The sequence below is a fragment of the Oncorhynchus gorbuscha genome, unplaced genomic scaffold, assembly GCF_021184085.1.
Source record: "Oncorhynchus gorbuscha isolate QuinsamMale2020 ecotype Even-year unplaced genomic scaffold, OgorEven_v1.0 Un_scaffold_1773, whole genome shotgun sequence".
Classification (NCBI taxonomy): Eukaryota; Metazoa; Chordata; class Actinopteri; order Salmoniformes; family Salmonidae; genus Oncorhynchus; species Oncorhynchus gorbuscha.
The window spans coordinates 91,131-109,748 of record NW_025746458.1 but is presented as its reverse complement, the minus strand read 5'-3'; the positions used below and the strand labels follow the sequence as shown (position 1 = coordinate 109,748).

General features: G+C 45.5%; 1 protein-coding gene across 1 annotated transcript; it reads right to left on the bottom strand.

Annotated features, from left to right (window-relative positions):
* Window positions 1-1,919: 1,919 nt before the first annotated feature.
* On the bottom strand, window positions 1,920-14,554 carry LOC124024189 (zinc finger and SCAN domain-containing protein 31-like; the record flags this gene model as incomplete). Its single annotated transcript, XM_046338188.1, has 2 exons — window positions 14,221-14,554; window positions 1,920-2,211 (listed from the first exon to the last, which is right to left on the bottom strand). Coding segments are annotated over exons 1-2 (620 nt in total), but the record flags the coding sequence as incomplete, so codon positions are not given.
* Window positions 14,555-18,618: the final 4,064 nt, after the last annotated feature.

Here is an 18,618-nt window from a genome sequence, read left to right as displayed (position 1 = left end):
ACTCAATCTATACAAAATACCCCATAATGACAAAGCAAAAACTGTTTTTTTATACATTTTTGCAAGTTTATTAAAAAAAAAACACAAGTCAGAACACAGCGTCTCTATTCTCTCATGTGATTTCAGGTCCTCTGCCTGGGAAAATGTCTTTCCACAATGAGAGCAGTGGTATGTCTTCTCCTCCTGTGTATGTACCCGTAGGAAGCCATCACTCACCATTGCTGACCAGAAATGAGCTACAACTGGGCTAATAACTAGCAAAGAAAATAAACAACTGTGTACACGCGGCTACGCGGTTTGATTTCAAAACAAGCACATCCACTCACTGCCCCACCTGACTTCTCAGTGCAATTAGAATCCTCCTCCGATGCACTCTACCTAAATAAATAAAAATCACAGACAGTCTTGAATAGTTCATTTGTTTTTGAAAAGGGGCTGATATTAGGTTGATTCAATCACAATTCCCACAGTAATATAATAATAATAATAATAATAATTCCCCGTTTCAGTAGTGGGAAACGTTTATAGTGTTAACGGGGCAAAGTAAAAAGTGAAGTGAAGTTAAATCTCATGCGTCTCTACAGGTAGTTCTGGTGCATCCTGGGAAAGCTGCACAATATGATTTCATATGAACAAAAACACATTTCAGAACACAGCCTCTATTCTGTCATGTGATTTCAAGTCCTCTGACCGGGAAAATGTCTTTCCGTAATTAGAGCAGTAGTAATGGTTGTATGTGTTTTTCCTGCTCTTTCAGGTTCCCCTAGCAGTAGTAATGGTTGTATGTGTTTTTCCTGCTCTTTCAGGTTCCCTAGCAGTAGTAATGGTTGTATGTGTTTTTGCTCTTCAGGCTCCCTAGCAGTAGTAATGGTTGTATGTGCTTTCTTTCAGGTTCCCTAGGCCCTGCTCTTTCAGGCTCCCTAGCAGTAGTAATGGTTGTATGTGTTTTTCCTGCTCTTTCAGGCTCCCTAGCAGTAGTAATGGTTGTATGTGTTTTTCCTGCTGGTTGTATGTGTTTTTTTTCCTGCTCTTTCAGGTTCCCTAGCAGTAGTAATGGTTGTATGTGTTTTTCCTGCTCTAACTGACCTAAACTCTTTCTACACTGGGAGCAGTGGACGGTCTTATCCTCACCTTAGTGTGTATTCTCTCATGCTTTTTCAGGTTCCCTAATCGGGTAAATGTCTTTTGACACTGAGAGCAGTGGTAGGTCTTTTTTCTGTGTGTGTCCCCTCATGATATTTCAGGCCTCCTAACTGGGTAAAGGTCTTTTCACACATGGAGCATTGGTAAGGCTTTTCTCCGGTGTGTTTCTTCTTATGCTCTTTTAGGTTCCCTAACTTGGTAAAATCCTTACCGCACAAGGAGCAATGGTAAGGTTTATCCCCTGTGTGCGTCCTCTCATGCTCTTTCAGGTCCCCTAACCACCGAAAACTCTTTCCACAGTGGGAACAGGGATAAGGCTTTTCTTCAGAGTGTATTTTCTCATGTTTTTTCAAATACCCTAACTGGGTAAAACGCTTTCCACAATGAGAGCAGTGGTAGAGTTTTTCTCCTGTGTGTATTCCTTCATGCCTTTTCAGATTTCCTAAATGTGTAAATCGCTTTCCACACTGGGAACATTGTAAAGGTTTTTCTCCTGTGTGTTTCTTCTTATGCTCTTTTACGTTCCCTAATGTGGTAAAATCCTTTCCACACTGAGCGCAATGGAAAGGCTTCTCCCCTGTATGTGTCCTTTCATGCTGCTTCAGGTTCTCTAACCACCTAAAATTCTTTCCACACTGGGAACAGAGGTAAGCCTTCACTCCAGAGTGAATTCTCTCATGTATTTTTAGGTGTGCTAATCGAGTATAACGCTTTCCACACTGGGAGCAATGGAAAGGCTTCTCTCCTGTGTGTATCCTCTCATGCTCTTCAGGTGCCTTAACCATGTAAAACCCTTTCCACACTGGGGACATTGGAAAGGCTTTTCTCCTGTGTGTATTCTCTCATGCTCTTTCAGAAGTGATGACTGGTTAAATCTCTTTTCACAATGGGAACATTGGAAGAGCTTTTTTCCTGCGTGTGTTCTCTCATGCTCTTTGAGCTTAGATAACCACTTAAAACTCTTTCCACACTGGGAGCAGTTGTGTCCTGTCGCTGGTTTGGGAATCTCTGGGTCTGGTTCCACTGAAGGACTCTTCCCGCTGTCAGAGTGAGAGTCTGGTCTCTCTCCTGCCAAAGACAAGGTATTTAGTTAAATATAGACCTGAATGAATGATTCAACTGTCTTCCTATGAGGTTTAATCCAGACTAGATCCTTCAAAATATAACCATTATAAAATGCTGATTGGTTGATATTCGCAATAATCTCAGGTAATGGCTTTTAAAAGTTCCATCCATCCTATTTTTTTAGGGCAAGATTTAGGCTTTCTGATATAAACAATAATAAAACAAACACTGTAAACCCACCCACACTGTGCCATGAGGTCACTGTTCAATCTGCCCACACTGTGCCATGAGGTCACTGTTCAATCTGCCCACACTGTGCCATGAGGTCACTGTTCAATCTGCCCACACTGTGCCATGAGGTCACTGTTCAATCTGCCCACACTGTGCCATCAGGTCACTTTCAATCTGCCCACACTGTGCCAGGGAAACTGTTCAATCTGCCCACTTTTTTTCAGAACTGTTGATTGTTCCATCTGCTTTCTGCTGTTAGGGGAGAGGCAAGATCTAAAAACTATATTTTTTTCAATGTTTCCACACTGTAAAAGCCCACTTTAAATCTGAGATTTTTTAAACTATCTCATCCATATCTAAAAAAAAGCCCAAGAAAAACATGAAGTCTTTGTCAATCCAAATGCCCAGATATTTATAGGAACCCGATGCCATGGGTCAAATCATCCAGTGAATAAATATATGGTCCATCTGCCCACATCCTGAACTACAGAACAACATGTATTTAGTCACTGTTCACATTACAGTGCAAGTTTTAAACCAACACAGTGCCATGTTAGGTAACAAGGTCACACTGTAACAAGGCTGCCCAACCAGGAGCGTCACTGTTAATCTAACAAGGTCAGAGGTCAGCAGCTCTAACATAGGCTGGCCAACCAGGGCGTCACTGTTCAATCTGCCAAGGTCATGAGGTCAGCAGCTCTAACATAGGCTGGCCAACCAGGGCGTTCTGTTAGGTAACAAGGTCAGATAGCAGCTCTAACATAGGCTGGCCAACCAGGCACACTGTTAGGTCACAAGGTCAATAGCAGCTGTAACATGAGGCACTGGCCAACCAGGGGCGTCACTGTTAGGTAACAAGGTCATGATCACTGCAGCTCTAACATAGGTCACTGTTCAATCTGCCCAACCAGAGGTCACTGTTCAATTAGGTAACAAGGTCAGATAGCAGGTCTAACATAGGTCTGTTCAATCCAACCAGGAGGTTCTGTTAATCTAACAAGGTCATGATACTGTTCAGGTCTAACATAGGCTGGCCAACCAGGTGCCATTCTGTTAGGTAACAAGGTCAGATAGCAGCTCCCACACTAGTGCCATGACCAACCAGGGCGTTCTGTTAGGTAACAAGGTCAGATTGCCCTAACATAGGCTGGCCAACCAGGGCGTCACTGTTAGGTAACAAGGTCAGATAGCAGCTCTAACATAGGCTGGCCAACCAGGGCGTTCTGTTAGGTAACAAGGTCAGATAGCAGCTCTAACATAGGCTGGCCACATTACAGGCTGTTCTGTTAGGTAATATTCAGGTCATATAGTCAGCTCCCAACATGTCTTACCAACCAGGGGTTCTGTTAGGTAACAAGGTCAGATAGCAGCTCTAACATAGGCTGACCAACAGAGGGTCAATGTTCAATCCACTGTGCCATGAGGTCACTATTCAATCCCCTTGTATAAGACTCCACTGTTAGCAAGATGTCAGTTGAGGTCAGCATGGCAATCTGCTGGTACACTGTGCCAGGGAGTTCACTCGATCCCCACACCATCATAGAATGTCTGTTCCAATCATGACTGTAAGGTGGTTCTGTTAGGGCCAAGCAGAAGCTGCTCTAAATGGCTATATTATATATATTAGGTAACAAGGTCAGATAGCAGGTCTAACACTAGGCTGGCCATGAGGTCACTGTTAGGTAACAAGGTCATATAGCAGCTCTAAAACTGCATAGGCTGGCCAACCAGGGCGTTCCAGTGTTAGGTAACAAGGTCATCTAGCAGCTCTAACAGTCTGGCCAACCAGGGTTTCTGTTAGGTAACAAGGTCAGAATCAAGGTCTAACATAGGCTGGCCAACCAGGGTGTTCTGTTATGTAACAAGGTCAGATAGCAGCTCTAACATAGTCTGACCAACCAGGGCGTTCTGTTAGGTAACAAGGTCAGATAGCAGCTCTAACATAGGCTGACCAACAGTTGGGTCAATGGAGGGAGACTAGTCCACTGAAAAGATATTGGAGTTTGTCCACTTTTGTTAGTTACAGTTATTAAACAGGGGTTCATGTTTAACAAGGTCGATTGAAGGTAACCCATAATGTCAACCCCAGGCTGGCCAACCAGTGAGTTCTGTTAGGTAACCAGAAATACCTCTAACATAGGCTGGCCAATCCAGGGCGTTTGTTAGGTAACAAGGTCAGATAGCAGCTCTAACATAGTCTGGACCAACCAGGGCGTACACACCTGTTAGGTAACAAGGTCAGATTGTAATCTAAAATAGGCTGGCCAACAGTGAGTTCTGTTAGGTAACAAGGTCATCATAGCAGCTCTAACATAGGCTGGCCAACCCCAGGGTGTTCTGTTAGGTAACAAGGTCAGATAGTTTGCAGCTCTAACATAGGCTGACCAACCAGGGCGTTATCTGTTAGGTAACAAGGTCAGATAGCAGCTCTAACATAGGCTGGCCAACCAGGGCGTTCTGTTAGACACAGGTGAACATGGTCAGATAGCAGCTCTAACATAGTCTGACCAACCAGGGCGTTCTGTTAGGTAACAAGGTCAGATAGCAGCATCTAACATTGCTGGACCAACAGTTGGGTCAATGGAGAGACCCCACTGCCTTCGATGAAAATATTCAGACCCCAGACTTTGTCCACTTTTGTTACGTTACAGCCTTATTCTAAACATGGATTACATTTTTGATCCTCGTCGATCTACACACAATAACCCATAATGACATCACAATACCCCATAGTGACAAAGTGAAAACAGGTTTTTTTTTTAAACCCCAGAAATACCTTATTTACATAAGTATTCAAACCCCTTTGCTATAAGACTTCCTGAAATTGAGTTCCGTTGCATCCCTGTTTCCATTGATCATCCTGGAGATGTTTCTTTTACAAGGCTGTGATTGGACTCACACAGCTGAGACAGTAAATTCAATTGACTGGACATCATTTGGAAACACAGGAACACAGGAGAGACCTGTCCATAGGAGAGCCTTCAGAGACCATGAAGGACAACCATCTCCAGAGAACATAGCAGAGACTCAGACCAATCATGGATACCATTGTATGGTGGATTGGCCAGACATGGATACCATTCCTGCTGGTAATAATATAATATTATAATATATGCCATTGTTGCAGACGCTTTTATCCAAAGTTGCTGACTTACATGGATCATGTTGCTGGGGACATACATTCTGAGTGGTTTCGGGGACAGCATGGATCCCGGGGGACAGCATGGATACCATTGTTGCACTACCCTGGCCATTGTTGCTGGGGGACAGCGCCATGCTGGGGACTGAATACCAACTGAGCTGGGGGACAGAAGGACCATTGTTGCTGAGTGGTTGGGGGACAGCATTGGATACCATTTTGCTGGGGGCACCATGAAAGGACTGTCTGACCATGAGAAACAAGATTATCTGAGTCTGATGAAACCAAAACGTAACTCTTTGGCCTGAATGTTAAATCTGGAGGACAGCATGGATACCATTGTTGCTGACGGTGAAGCATGGATACCATTGTTGCTGACAGAATCATACCATTGTCTGGGGGACAGCTGGATACCATTGTTGTGGGGGACAGCATGGTGTTGTGACAGAATCATACTGTGGGGGAATGTCCATTGTTCTGAGCGGCAGGGCCAGCATGGATACCATTGTTGCTGACAGCATGAAACTGGGGGACAAATACCATTGTTGCTGGGAGCATGGATACCCATTGTTGCTGGGGGACAGCATGAATACCATTGTTACTGAGTGGCTGGGGGAAATCTACCATTGTTGCTGACGGTGAAGCATGGTGTTGTGACAGAAACACATACTGTGGCTGGGCGAATGTACCATTGTTGCTGAGTGGCTGGGCCAGGGAGACCATTGTTGCTGAGTGGCTGGGGGACAGATGAATGTTGCTGGGGGACAGCAAAGTTCAGACAGAGATCCTTGATGAATACCATGATCCAGTGCTCAGGACAGCATGGACTGGGGGTCCATGGATCTTTCCAACAAGATACCATTGTTGCTGGGGGACGCATGGATACCTGAGTGGCTGGGGGACACATGGATACCATTGTTGCTGGGGACATACCAGTTGCTGAGTGGCTGGGGGACAAGGATACCATTGTTGCTGGGGGGAATGGATCCATTGTTGTGGTCCAGTACCATTGAGCCCTGGGGGACAGCATGGATACCATTGTTGCTGAGTGGCTGGGGACAGCATCTTGTTGCTGGAGAGACCCTGAAAAATAGCTGGTGGCTGGGCGACAGACACTGGTGGCTGGGCGACAGCATGGAACCATTGTTGCTGGGGGACAGAATTGTTGCTGAGGGCTGGGGGACAGATGGATACCATTGTTGGAGAAACTGGGGGACAATGGATACCATTGTGCTGGGGGACAGCATGGATACCATTGTAGCTGTCAGCAACCCAAGAAGACTGGGGGACAGCATGGATACCATTGTTGCTACCAAAAGGTGCTTCAACAAATGGATACCATTGTTGCTGAGTGGCTGGGGGACATGTCATGGATTCCATTGTTTTATTTTTGTTAGAATTATACCAAAAAATGATAAACATGGACCTGTTTTTGATTTGTTATTGAGTGGCTGGGGGACAGCATGTGTAGATTGATGCTGAGGGAAAATACGGTTTAATCACATTTAGAATAAGGCTGTAATGTAACAAAATGTGGAAATGGCTGGGCGACAGCATTAATACCATGGAGTAGTGGCTGGGGGACAACAGAGACCATGGAGGAGAGACAACATGAGATACATAGAGCTGAGAGGCACAGCAGAACCATTGGAGTGGCTGGGGGACACAGATACCATGGAGGACAGCATGGATACAACAGAGGACCTATTGTTGCTGGGGGACAGCATGGATACCATTGTTGCAACAGAGACCATGGAGGGGGACACAGAGAACCATTGTTGGAGTAGACACAGAGAACAATTGTTGCTGGGGACAGCATGGATACCATTGTTGCTGAGTGGCTGGGGGACAGCATGGATACCATTGTTGCTGGGGGACAGTATGGATACCATTGTTGCTGGGGGACAGCATGGATACCATTGTTGCTGGGGGACAGCATGGATACCATTGTTGCTGGTGGCTGGGGGACAGCATGGATACCATTGTTGCTGGGGGACAGCATGGATACCATTGATGCTGAGTGGTTGGGGGACAGCATGGATACCATTGTTGCTGAGTGGCTGGGCGACAGCATGGATACCATTGTTGCTGAGTGGCTGGGGGACAGCATGGATACCATTGTTGCTGGGGGACAGCATGGATACCATTGTTTCTGGGTTGCTGGGGGACAGCATGAATACCATTGTTACTGTGGCTGGGGGAGCATGGATACCATTGTTGCTGGGGGGACAGCATGGATACCATTGTTGCTGAGTGGCTGGGGACAGCATGGATACCATTGTTGCTGGGGGACAGCATGAATACCATTGATGCTGAGTGGCTGGGCGACAGCATGGATACCATTGTTGCTGAGTGGCTGGGCGACAGCATTAATACCATTGTTGCTGAGTGGCTGGGGGACAGCATGGATACCATTGTTGCTGGGGGACAGCATGGATACCATTGTTGCTGAGTGGCTGGGGGACAGCATGGATACCATTGTTGCTGAGTGGCTGGGGGACAGCATGGATACCATTGTTGCTGGGGACAGCATGGATACCATTGTTGCTGGGGGACAGCATGGATACCATTGTTGCTGGGGGACAGCATGGATACCATTGTTGCTGGGGACAGCATGGATACCATTGTTGCTGGGGGACAGCATGGATACCATTGTTGCTGAGTGGCTGGGGGACAGCATGGATACCATTGTTGCTGGGGGACAGCATGGATACCATTGTTGCTGGGGGACAGCATGGATACCATTGTTGCTGGGGGACAGCATGGATACCATTGTTGCTGGGGGACAGCATGAATACCATTGTTACTGAGTGGCTGGGGGACAGCATGGATACCATTGTTGCTGAGTGGCTGGGGGACAGCATGGATACCATTGTTGCTGGGGGACAGCATGAATACCATTGATGCTGAGTGGCTGGGCGACAGCATGGATACCATTGTTGCTGAGTGGCTGGGCGACAGCATTAATACCATTGTTGCTGAGTGGCTGGGGGACAGCATGGATACCATTGTTGCTGGGGGACAGCATGGATACCATTGTTGCTGAGTGGCTGGGGGACAGCATGGATACCATTGTTGCTGGGGACAGCATGGATACCATTGTTGCTGGGGACAGCATGGATAATATTGTTGCTGGGGGACAGCATGGATACCATTGTTGCTGGGGGACAGCATGGATACCATTGTTGCTGGGGGACAGCATGGATACCATTGTTGCTGAGTGGCTGGGGGACAGCATGGATACCATTGTTGCTGGGGGACAGCATGGATACCATTGTTGCTGAGTGGCTGGGGGACAGCATGGATACCATTGTTGCTGGGGGACAGTATGGATACCATTGTTGCTGGGGGACAACATGAATACCATTGTTACTGAGTGGCTGGGGGACAGCATGGATACCATTGTTGCTGAGTGGCTGGGGGACAGCATGGATACCATTGTTGCTGGGGACAGCATGAATACCATTGATGCTGAGTGGCTGGGCGACAGCATGGATACCATTGTTGCTGAGTGGCTGGGCGACAGCATGGATACCATTGTTGCTGGGGGGGGACAGCATGGATACCATTGTTGCTGAGTGGCTGGGGGACAGCATGGATACCATTGTTGCTGAGTGGCTGGGGACAGCATGGATACCATTGTTGCTGGGGGACAGCATGGATACCATTGTTGCTGGGGGACAGCATGGATACCATTGTTGCTGGGGGACAGCATGGATACCATTGTTGCTGGGGGACAGCATGGATACCATTGTTGCTGGGGGACAGCATGGATACCATTGTTGCTGAGTGGCTGGGGGACAGCATGGATACCATTGTTGCTGGGGGACAGCATGGATACCATTGTTGCTGGGGGACAGCATGGATACCATTGTTGCTGGGGGACAGCATGGATACCATTGTTGCTGGGGGACAGCATGAATACCATTGTTACTGAGTGGCTGGGGGACAGCATGGATACCATTGTTGCTGAGTGGCTGGGGGACAGCATGGATACCATTGTTGCTGGGGGACAGCATGAATACCATTGATGCTGAGTGGCTGGGCGACAGCATGGATACCATTGTTGCTGAGTGGCTGGGCGACAGCATTAATACCATTGTTGCTGAGTGGCTGGGGGACAGCATGGATACCATTGTTGCTGGGGACAGCATGGATACCATTGTTGCTGAGTGGCTGGGGGACAGCATGGATACCATTGTTGCTGAGTGGCTGGGGGACAGCATGGATACCATTGTTGCTGGGGGACAGCATGGATACCATTGTTGCTGGGGGACAGCATGGATACTATTGTTGCTGGGGGACAGCATGGATACCATTGTTGCTGGGGGACAGCATGGATACCATTGTTGCTGGGGGACAGCATGGATACCATTGTTGCTGAGTAGCTGGGGGACAGCATGGATACCATTGTTGCTGGGGGACAGCATGGATACCATTGTTGCTGAGTGGCTGGGGGACAGCATGGATACCATTGTTGCTGGGGACAGTATGGATACCATTGTTGCTGGGGGACAGCATGAATACCATTGTTACTGAGTGGCTGGGGACAGCATGGATACCATTGTTGCTGAGTGGCTGGGGGACAGCATGAATACCATTGTTGCTGGGGACAGCATGAATACCATTGATGCTGAGTGGCTGGGCGACAGCATGGATACCATTGTTGCTGAGTGGCTGGGCGACAGCATTAATACCATTGTTGCTGAGTGGCTGGGGGACAGCATGGATACCATTATTGCTGGGGGACAGCATGGATACCATTGTTGCTGGGGGACAGCATGGATACCATTGTTGCTGGGGGACAGCATGAATACCATTGTTACTGAGTGGCTGGGGGACAGCATGGATACCATTGTTGCTGGGGACAGCATGGATACCATTGTTGCTGAGTGGCTGGGGGACAGCATGGATACCATTGTTGCTGGGGGACAGCATGAATACCATTGATGCTGAGTGGCTGGGCGACAGCATGGATACCATTGTTGCTGAGTGGCTGGGCGACAGCATTAATACCATTGTTGCTGAGTGGCTGGGGGACAGCATGGATACCATTGTTGCTGGGGGACAGCATGGATACCATTGTTGCTGGGGGACAGCATGAATACCATTGTTACTGAGTGGCTGGGGACAGCATGGATACCATTGTTGCTGAGTGGCTGGGGGACAGCATGGATACCATTGTTGCTGGGGGACAGCATGAATACCATTGATGCTGAGTGGCTGGGCGACAGCATGGATACCATTGTTGCTGAGTGGCTGGGCGACAGCATTAATACCATTGTTGCTGAGTGGCTGGGGGACAGCATGGATACCATTGTTGCTGGGGGACAGCATGGATACCATTGTTGCTGAGTGGCTGGGGGACAGCATGGATACCATTGTTGCTGGGGACAGCATGGATACCATTGTTGCTGAGTGGCTGGGGGACAGCATGGATACCATTGTTACTGGGGGACAGCATGGATACCATTGTTACTGGGGGACAGCATGAATACCATTGTTACTGGGGGACAGCATGGATACCATTGTTACTGGGGGGACAGCATGGATACCATTGTTGCTGGGGGACAGCATGGATACCATTGTTGCTGGGGGACAGCATGGATACCATTGTTACTGGGGGACAGCATGGATACCATTGTTGCTGAGTGGCTGGGGGATAGCATGGATACCATTGTTGCTGAGTGGCTGGGGGGCAGCATGGATACCATTGTTACTGGGGGACAGCATGGACACCATTGTTACTGAGTGGCTGGGGGACAGCATTAATACCATTGTTGCTGGGGGACAGCATGGATACCATTGTTACTGGGGGACAGCATGGATACCATTGTTGCTGAGTGGCTGGGGGACAGCATGAATACCATTGTTGCTGGGGGACAGCATGGATACCATTGTTGCTGAGTGGCTGGGGACAGCATGAATACCATTGTTGCTGAGTGGCTGGGGGACAGCATGGATACCATTGTTGCTGGGGACAGCATGAATACCATTGTTGCTGAGTGGCTGGGGGACAGCATGGATACCATTGTTGCTGAGTGGCTGGGGGACAGCATGGATACCATTGTTGCTGGGGGGGGACAGCATGGATACCATTGTTGCTGGGGACAGCATGGATACCATTGTTGCTGAGTGGCTGGGGGACAGTATGGATACCATTGTTGCTGAGTGGCTGGGGGACAGCATGGATACCATTGTTGCTGAGTGGCTGGGGGACAGTATGGATACCATTGTTGCTGAGTGGCTGGGGGACAGCATGAATACCATTGTTGCTGGGGGACAGCATTAATACCATTGTTGCTGGGGGACAGCATGAATACCATTGTTGCTGGGGGACAGCATGAATACCATTGTTGCTGGGGGACAGCATTAATACCATTGTTGCTGGGGACAGCATTAATACCATTGTTGCTGGGGGACAGCATTAATACCATTGTTGCTGAGTGGCTGGGGACAGCATGGATACCATTGTTACTGAGTTGCTGGGGGACAACATGAATACCATTGTTGCTGAGTGGCTGGGGGACAGCATGGATACCATTGTTGCTGGGGGGGGGACAGTATGAATACCATTGTTGCTGGGGACAGCATGAATACCATTGTTGCTGGGGACAGCATGAATACCATTGTTGCTGGGGGACAGCATGAATACCATTGTTGCTGGGGGACAGCATGAATACCATTGTTGCTGGGGGACAGCATGAATACCATTGTTGCTGGGGGACAGCATTAATACCATTGTTGCTGAGTGGCTGGGGACAGCATGGATACCATTGTTACTGAGTTGCTGGGGGACAACATGAATACCATTGTTGCTGAGTGGCTGGGGGACAGCATGGATACCATTGTTGCTGGGGGACAGCATGGATACCATTGTTGCTGAGTGGCTGGGGGACAGCATGGATACCATTGTTGCTGGGGGACAGCATGGATACCATTGTTGCTGAGTGGCTGGGGGACAGCATGGATACCATTGTTACTGAGTGGCTGGGCGACAGCATGGATACCATTGTTGCTGAGTGGCTGGGGGACAGCATGGATACCATTGTTGCTGGGGACAGCATGGATACCATTGTTGCTGAGTGGCTGGGGGACAGCATGGATACCATTGTTGCTGAGTGGCTGGGGGACAGCATGGATACCATTGTTGCTGGGGGACAGCATGGATACCATTGTTGCTGGGGACAGCATGGATACCATTGTTGCTGGGGGACAGCATGGATACCATTGTTGCTGGGGGACAGCATGGATACCATTGTTGCTGAGTGGCTGGGGGACAGCATGGATAGCCACTTGTGATACAGCCACTTGTGATATTGCTGTATTGTGTTGTAGATATGTACTGGTGTAATAATGTTATATGATGTACTGTTTTATATATTATTTTGTTTTCTGTGTGATGTAAGTGCCTTAATGTGTTTGGACCCCAGGAAGAGTAGCTGCTGCCTTGACAGGAACTAATGGGGATCCATAATAAACCCCAGGAAGAGCAGCTGCTGCCTTGGCAGGAACTAATGGGGATCCATAATAAACCCCAGGAAGAGTAGCTGCTGCCTTGGCAGGAACTAATGGGGATTCATAATAAACCCCAGGAAGAGTAGCTGCTGCCTTGGCAGGAACTAATGGGGATCCATAATAAACCCCAGGAAGAGTAGCTGCTGCCTTGGCAGGAACTAATGGGGATCCATAATAAACCCCAGGAAGAGTAGCTGCTGCCTTGGCAGGAACTAATTGGGATCCATAATAAACCCCAGGAAGAGTAGCTGCTGCCTTGGCAGGAACTAATGGGGATCCATAATAAACCCCAGGATGAGTAGCTGCTGCCTTGGCAGGAACTAATGGGGATCCATAATAAACCCCAGGAAGAGTAGCTGCTGCCTTGGCAGGAACTAATGGGGATCCATAATAAACCCCAGGAAGAGTAGCTGCTGCCTTGGCAGGAACTAATGGGGATCCATAATAAACCCCAGGAAGAGTAGCTGCTGCCTTGGCAGGAACTAATGGGGATCCATAATAAACCCCAGGAAGAGTAGCTGCTGCCTTGGCAGGAACTAATGGGGATCCATAATAAACCCCAGGAAGAGTAGCTGCTGCCTTGGCAGGAACTAATGGGGATCCATAATAAACCCCAGGAAGAGTAGCTGCTGCCTTGGAGGAATGGGCCAAAATACCAGCAACAGTGTGTGAAAACCTTGTGAAGACTTACAGAAAACGTTTGACCTCTGTCATTGCCAACAAAGGGTATATAACAAAGTATTGAGATATAAGTATGTGGTCAATAACAAAGTTTTTTCCACCATAATTTGCAAATAAATTCATTAAAAATCATTTTTCTCATTTTGTCGGTCATAGTTGAAGTGTACCTATGATGAAAATTACAGGCCTCTCATCTTTTTAAGTGGGAGAACTTGCACAATTGGTGGCTGACTAAATACTTATTTTGGCCCACTGTATTACAATTCTATTAATACATCATAACATATTACAAACAAGCGTATCTTTTAGGTTCTGAGTTCAGTGGACATTTATAAGTTATATTCTCCCAGAATCAATGGCGAGGCCCAGAGCCAGATATTAAAACGATATATTAATTCAATAAGGGCAGTTTGTGGCCCTGCTTTTATTAAGACAGTACTCACTGGTGATAATCAGATCTTCAGCCTCCTCTTCCTCTCCTTCCACCTCCTCTTCATCTCCCAATACATCTTCCTCCTCCTCTTTATGTAAGATAGCCTCCTCTTCCTCTCCAAAAGGTTCTTTCACTATAATATCCTCATTTTCTTCTTTAAATGTTATGGCCTCCTCTTCCTCATTTTTCATTCTGAAAGCTTCTACCTCTTCTTCTTTCACTGTGACAGCCTCTATCCCCTCTTCATCTTTCACTCTAAAAGGTTCTTCCTCTTCTTTCACTATAACATCCTCATTTTCTTCTTTAAATGTTATTGCCTCCTCTTCCTCATTTTTCATTCTGAAAGCTTCTACCCCTCTTCTTCCACTGTGACAGCCTCTATGCCCTCCTCCTCCTCTTTCCATCTAAAAGATTCCTCTACCTCTTCCACCTCTTTCATTCTGAAAGCTTCTTCCCTCTCCTTTTACTGAAACATCCTCCTCCTCTTCTTTTACGACAACGTTCAGCCCCAGAGCTTCTTTCTCCGTCCAGCAGACCTCCTCTTCTTTAGCAAGAGGGGAGTAGCTCAGTGAACTCATGGTTGGTGATGCTTGTTAGCATTAACGAGTAGCCTGGTGCTAAGCTAACTTAGCTAGCTACCTGTCTAACAACGTAAATATGAACTTAAGTGGGGCAACTAGCTACACGAAAGAAGTTTAACACACAGAGGCAAATATACACCGAAAGCGTCTAAAGAGCTCCAATGTTTAGACTATGTTGGATAGCAAGCCACAGAGGTGACTGACTAGACTGTCGTGAAACAGGTAAGATGAACTAAGTACTTCCGGGTCGCGGATTTTTAGTATCCTTCAGAATAAGAGTCCTGACATGTATACTTTCTAAATGAATAATTAATAATTAATGAGAAAAATTATGTGATTTATTTGTTATTGTTATGTATATATATATATTTTTTTAATCTAAATAGTCAACATTTATTTTGTGTGTACTCCTTCTGTAGCTCAGTTGGTAGAGCATGGCGCTTGTAACGCCAGGGTAGTGGGTTCAATCCCCGGGACCACCCATATGTAGAATGTATGCACACATGACTGTAAGTCGCTTTGGATAAAAGCGTCTGCTAAATGGCATATATATACATATATATATCATGTACACACAGGTAGCCTGGTGGTTAGAGTGTTGGACTAGTAACCAAAAGATTGGATCGAATCCCCGAGCTGACAAGGTAAAACTCTGTCGTTCTGCCCCTGAACAGGCAGTTGACCCACTGTTCTCTGGTAGGCTGTCATTGTAAATAAGAATTTGTTCTTAACTGACTTGCCTAGTTAAATAAAAGTAAAAAAAAATATATTGAAAAAAAATTACACCGTACATAATCACCTGTAAATTGTGCCAGTAAAAGGGGTCCATTCTCTTTTTCTTTTTTTTTCATATCAGCCATAAAAGTCAGAAAGTCAGAAGACCCGCCTACTCGTGTGACGACACTACTAATACCGTTTTACTGCTCTCGGGAAATGACCAATCAGATGAGGGTGTGTGATGACGCGTATACCGACAGGCTTGCAGGGGCAGACAAGAGACAAGCATGTATTTTATCCAGCGTTTCATCAATGATATTTATCAGCTGTAATAAAACCAACCGTTATAAATGATACATCAACGATGTGGTTATTTATTATCTATAATAACACCAACCGTTTTAAATACAAAATGGTAATTGGACGTCTTATTCAAACTCAGCTTGCAAACTCATCATGATGTTGGCTACTTACTTGTCCTAACCCAAATGATGTTGACTCTTACTTGTCCTAACCCAAATGGTGTTGGCTCTTACTTGTCCTAACCCAAATGATGTTGGCTACTTACTTGTCCTAACCCAAATGATGTTGACTCTTACTTGTCCTAACTTACAGGTTAACAAGCTTATCATGATGTTGACCCTTAATCAGTTACTTGCCCTATCCCAAAATAGGTTTACTCTAATATCCACATGTTTTTTTTTAAATATATTTTTATTTAAAATGTGCACAGTTTCACAGCAATGTGCACAACAATTAAAATGTTTGAAATAGACAGATTTTTTTGTCTGATATTAAGATGAAAACCTTTTAACTTTATGTGCCACTCTGGCACCTTCTTATAGTGATTTATTTATTTAACATCTGGAGATTTTTACTTAGTAAACAGTAAGTTGATATACTTCATATTTATCTGCAAACCAGGAAAGCAGATAACGTGGGCGCTGTTTAATATCGCAGATCACGTGGGCGCTGTTTAATGTCGCAGATCACGTGGGCGCAGTTTAATATTGCAGATCACGTGGGCGCTGTTTAATATTGCAGATCACGTGGGCGCTGTTTAATATTGCAGATCACGTGGGCGCTGTTTAATGTTGCAGATAACGTGGGCGCTGTTTAATATCGCAGATAACGTGGGCGCTGTTTAATGTTGCAGATCACGTGGGCGCTGTTTAATATTGCAGATCACGTGGGCGCTGTTTAATATTGCAGATCACGTGGGCGCAGTTTAATATCGCAGATCACGTGGGCGCTGTTTAATATCGCAGATAACGTGGGCGCTGTTTAATATTGCAGATAACGTGGGCGCTGTTTAATGTTGCAGATAACGTGGGCGCTGTTTAATATCGCCTTGCAGTTCACCTTTATACGTATTATGTATCAATTTCTGTCTCTGTACAAAGGAATGATCTTCAAGCTGTGGAAGATGGCAAAACACTCAATAATAATAATTGAATTACATCACACTTTTCTAGACGCCCAAAAGCTCTTTACAGTGTACAGGGGGAACTCAGCTCCCTAACCACACTTACATATCTTTGAAATAAGTGTCATGGGACCACAGCCACAAAGTCAGACGGCCCGCCTCCTTAATCAATCAGATGAGAGAGTGTGTGCGCTGACTGGCTTCATCAGTGCCATGGGATCTTTAGCAACCACAACCACAAAGTCAGAAGGCCCGCCTCCTCGACCAATCAGATGACCAGCTTCATCAGTGCCATGGGATCTTTAGTGACCACAGAGTTGGGACACCCTGTTTTAAAGTCCCATCTTCTTCCATTCTTTTGTTGAGGAACATTCCATTGTTAGTTTAGTAATTCGACATGATTCTAATAAAGTGTATGTTGGTCACGTTCTAAGGTTCTAAAGTTCTGAACTACAGTGATTCTAATAAAGTGTATGTTGTACAAGTTCTAAGGTTCTAAAGTTCTGAACTACAGTGATTCTAATAAAGTGTATGTTGTACAAGTTGTAAGGTTCTAAGGTTCTGAACTACAGTGATTCTAATAAAGTGTATGTTGTACACATTCTAAGGTTCTAAGGTTCTAAAGTTCTGAATTACAGTGATTCTAATAAAGTGTATGTTGTACACGTTCTAAGGTTCTAAGGTTCTAAAGTTCTGAATTACAGTGATTCTAATAAAGTGTATGTTGTACAGGTTCTAAGGTTCTAAAGTTCTGAACTACAGTGATTCTAATAAAGTGTATGTTGTGCACGTTCTAAGGTTCTAAGATTCTAAAGTTCTGAATTACAGTGATTCTAATAAAGTGTATGTTGTACAAGTTCTAAGGTTCTAAAGTTCTAAAGTTGTAAACTACAGTGATTCTAATAAAGTGTATGTTGTACACGTTCTAAGGTTCTAAGGTTCTAAAGTTCTGAATTACAGTGATTCTAATAAAGTGTATGTTGTACACGTTCTAAGGTTCTAAGGTTCTAAAGTTCTGAACTACAGTGATTCTAATAAAGTGTATGTTGTACAAGTTCTAAGGTTCTAAAGTTGTAAACTACAGTGATTCTAATAAAGTGTATGTTGTACAAGTTCTAAGGTTCTAAAGTTCTAAAGTTGTAAACTACAGTGATTCTAATAAAGTGTATGTTGTACAAGTTCTAAGGTTCTAAAGTTCTGAACTACAGTGATTCTAATAAAGTGTATGTTGTACAAGTTCTAAGGTTCTAAAGTTGTAAACTACAGTGATTCTAATAAAGTGTATGTTGTACAAGTTCTAAGGTTCTAAAGTTGTAAACTACAGTGATTCTAATAAAGTGTATGTTGTACAAGTTCTAAGGTTCTAAAGTTCTAAAGTTGTAAACTACAGTGATTCTAATAAAGTGTATGTTGTACAAGTTCTAAGGTTCTAAAGTTCTAAAGTTGTAAACTACAGTGATTCTGTCTTTGAACTTACTGCTTTCTTGTTACATTTCAGCAGCATGTTTCTCTTTGGCTTCCCCCCCCCTCCCCTTTAAGATTTAGATGCACTATTGTAAAGTGACTGTTCCACTCGATGTCATAAGGTGAATGCACCAATTTGTAAGTCGCTCTGGATAAGAGCGTCTGCTAAATGACTTAAATGTAATGTAATGTAATGTAATGATTGTCTGTCTTTCCTCTT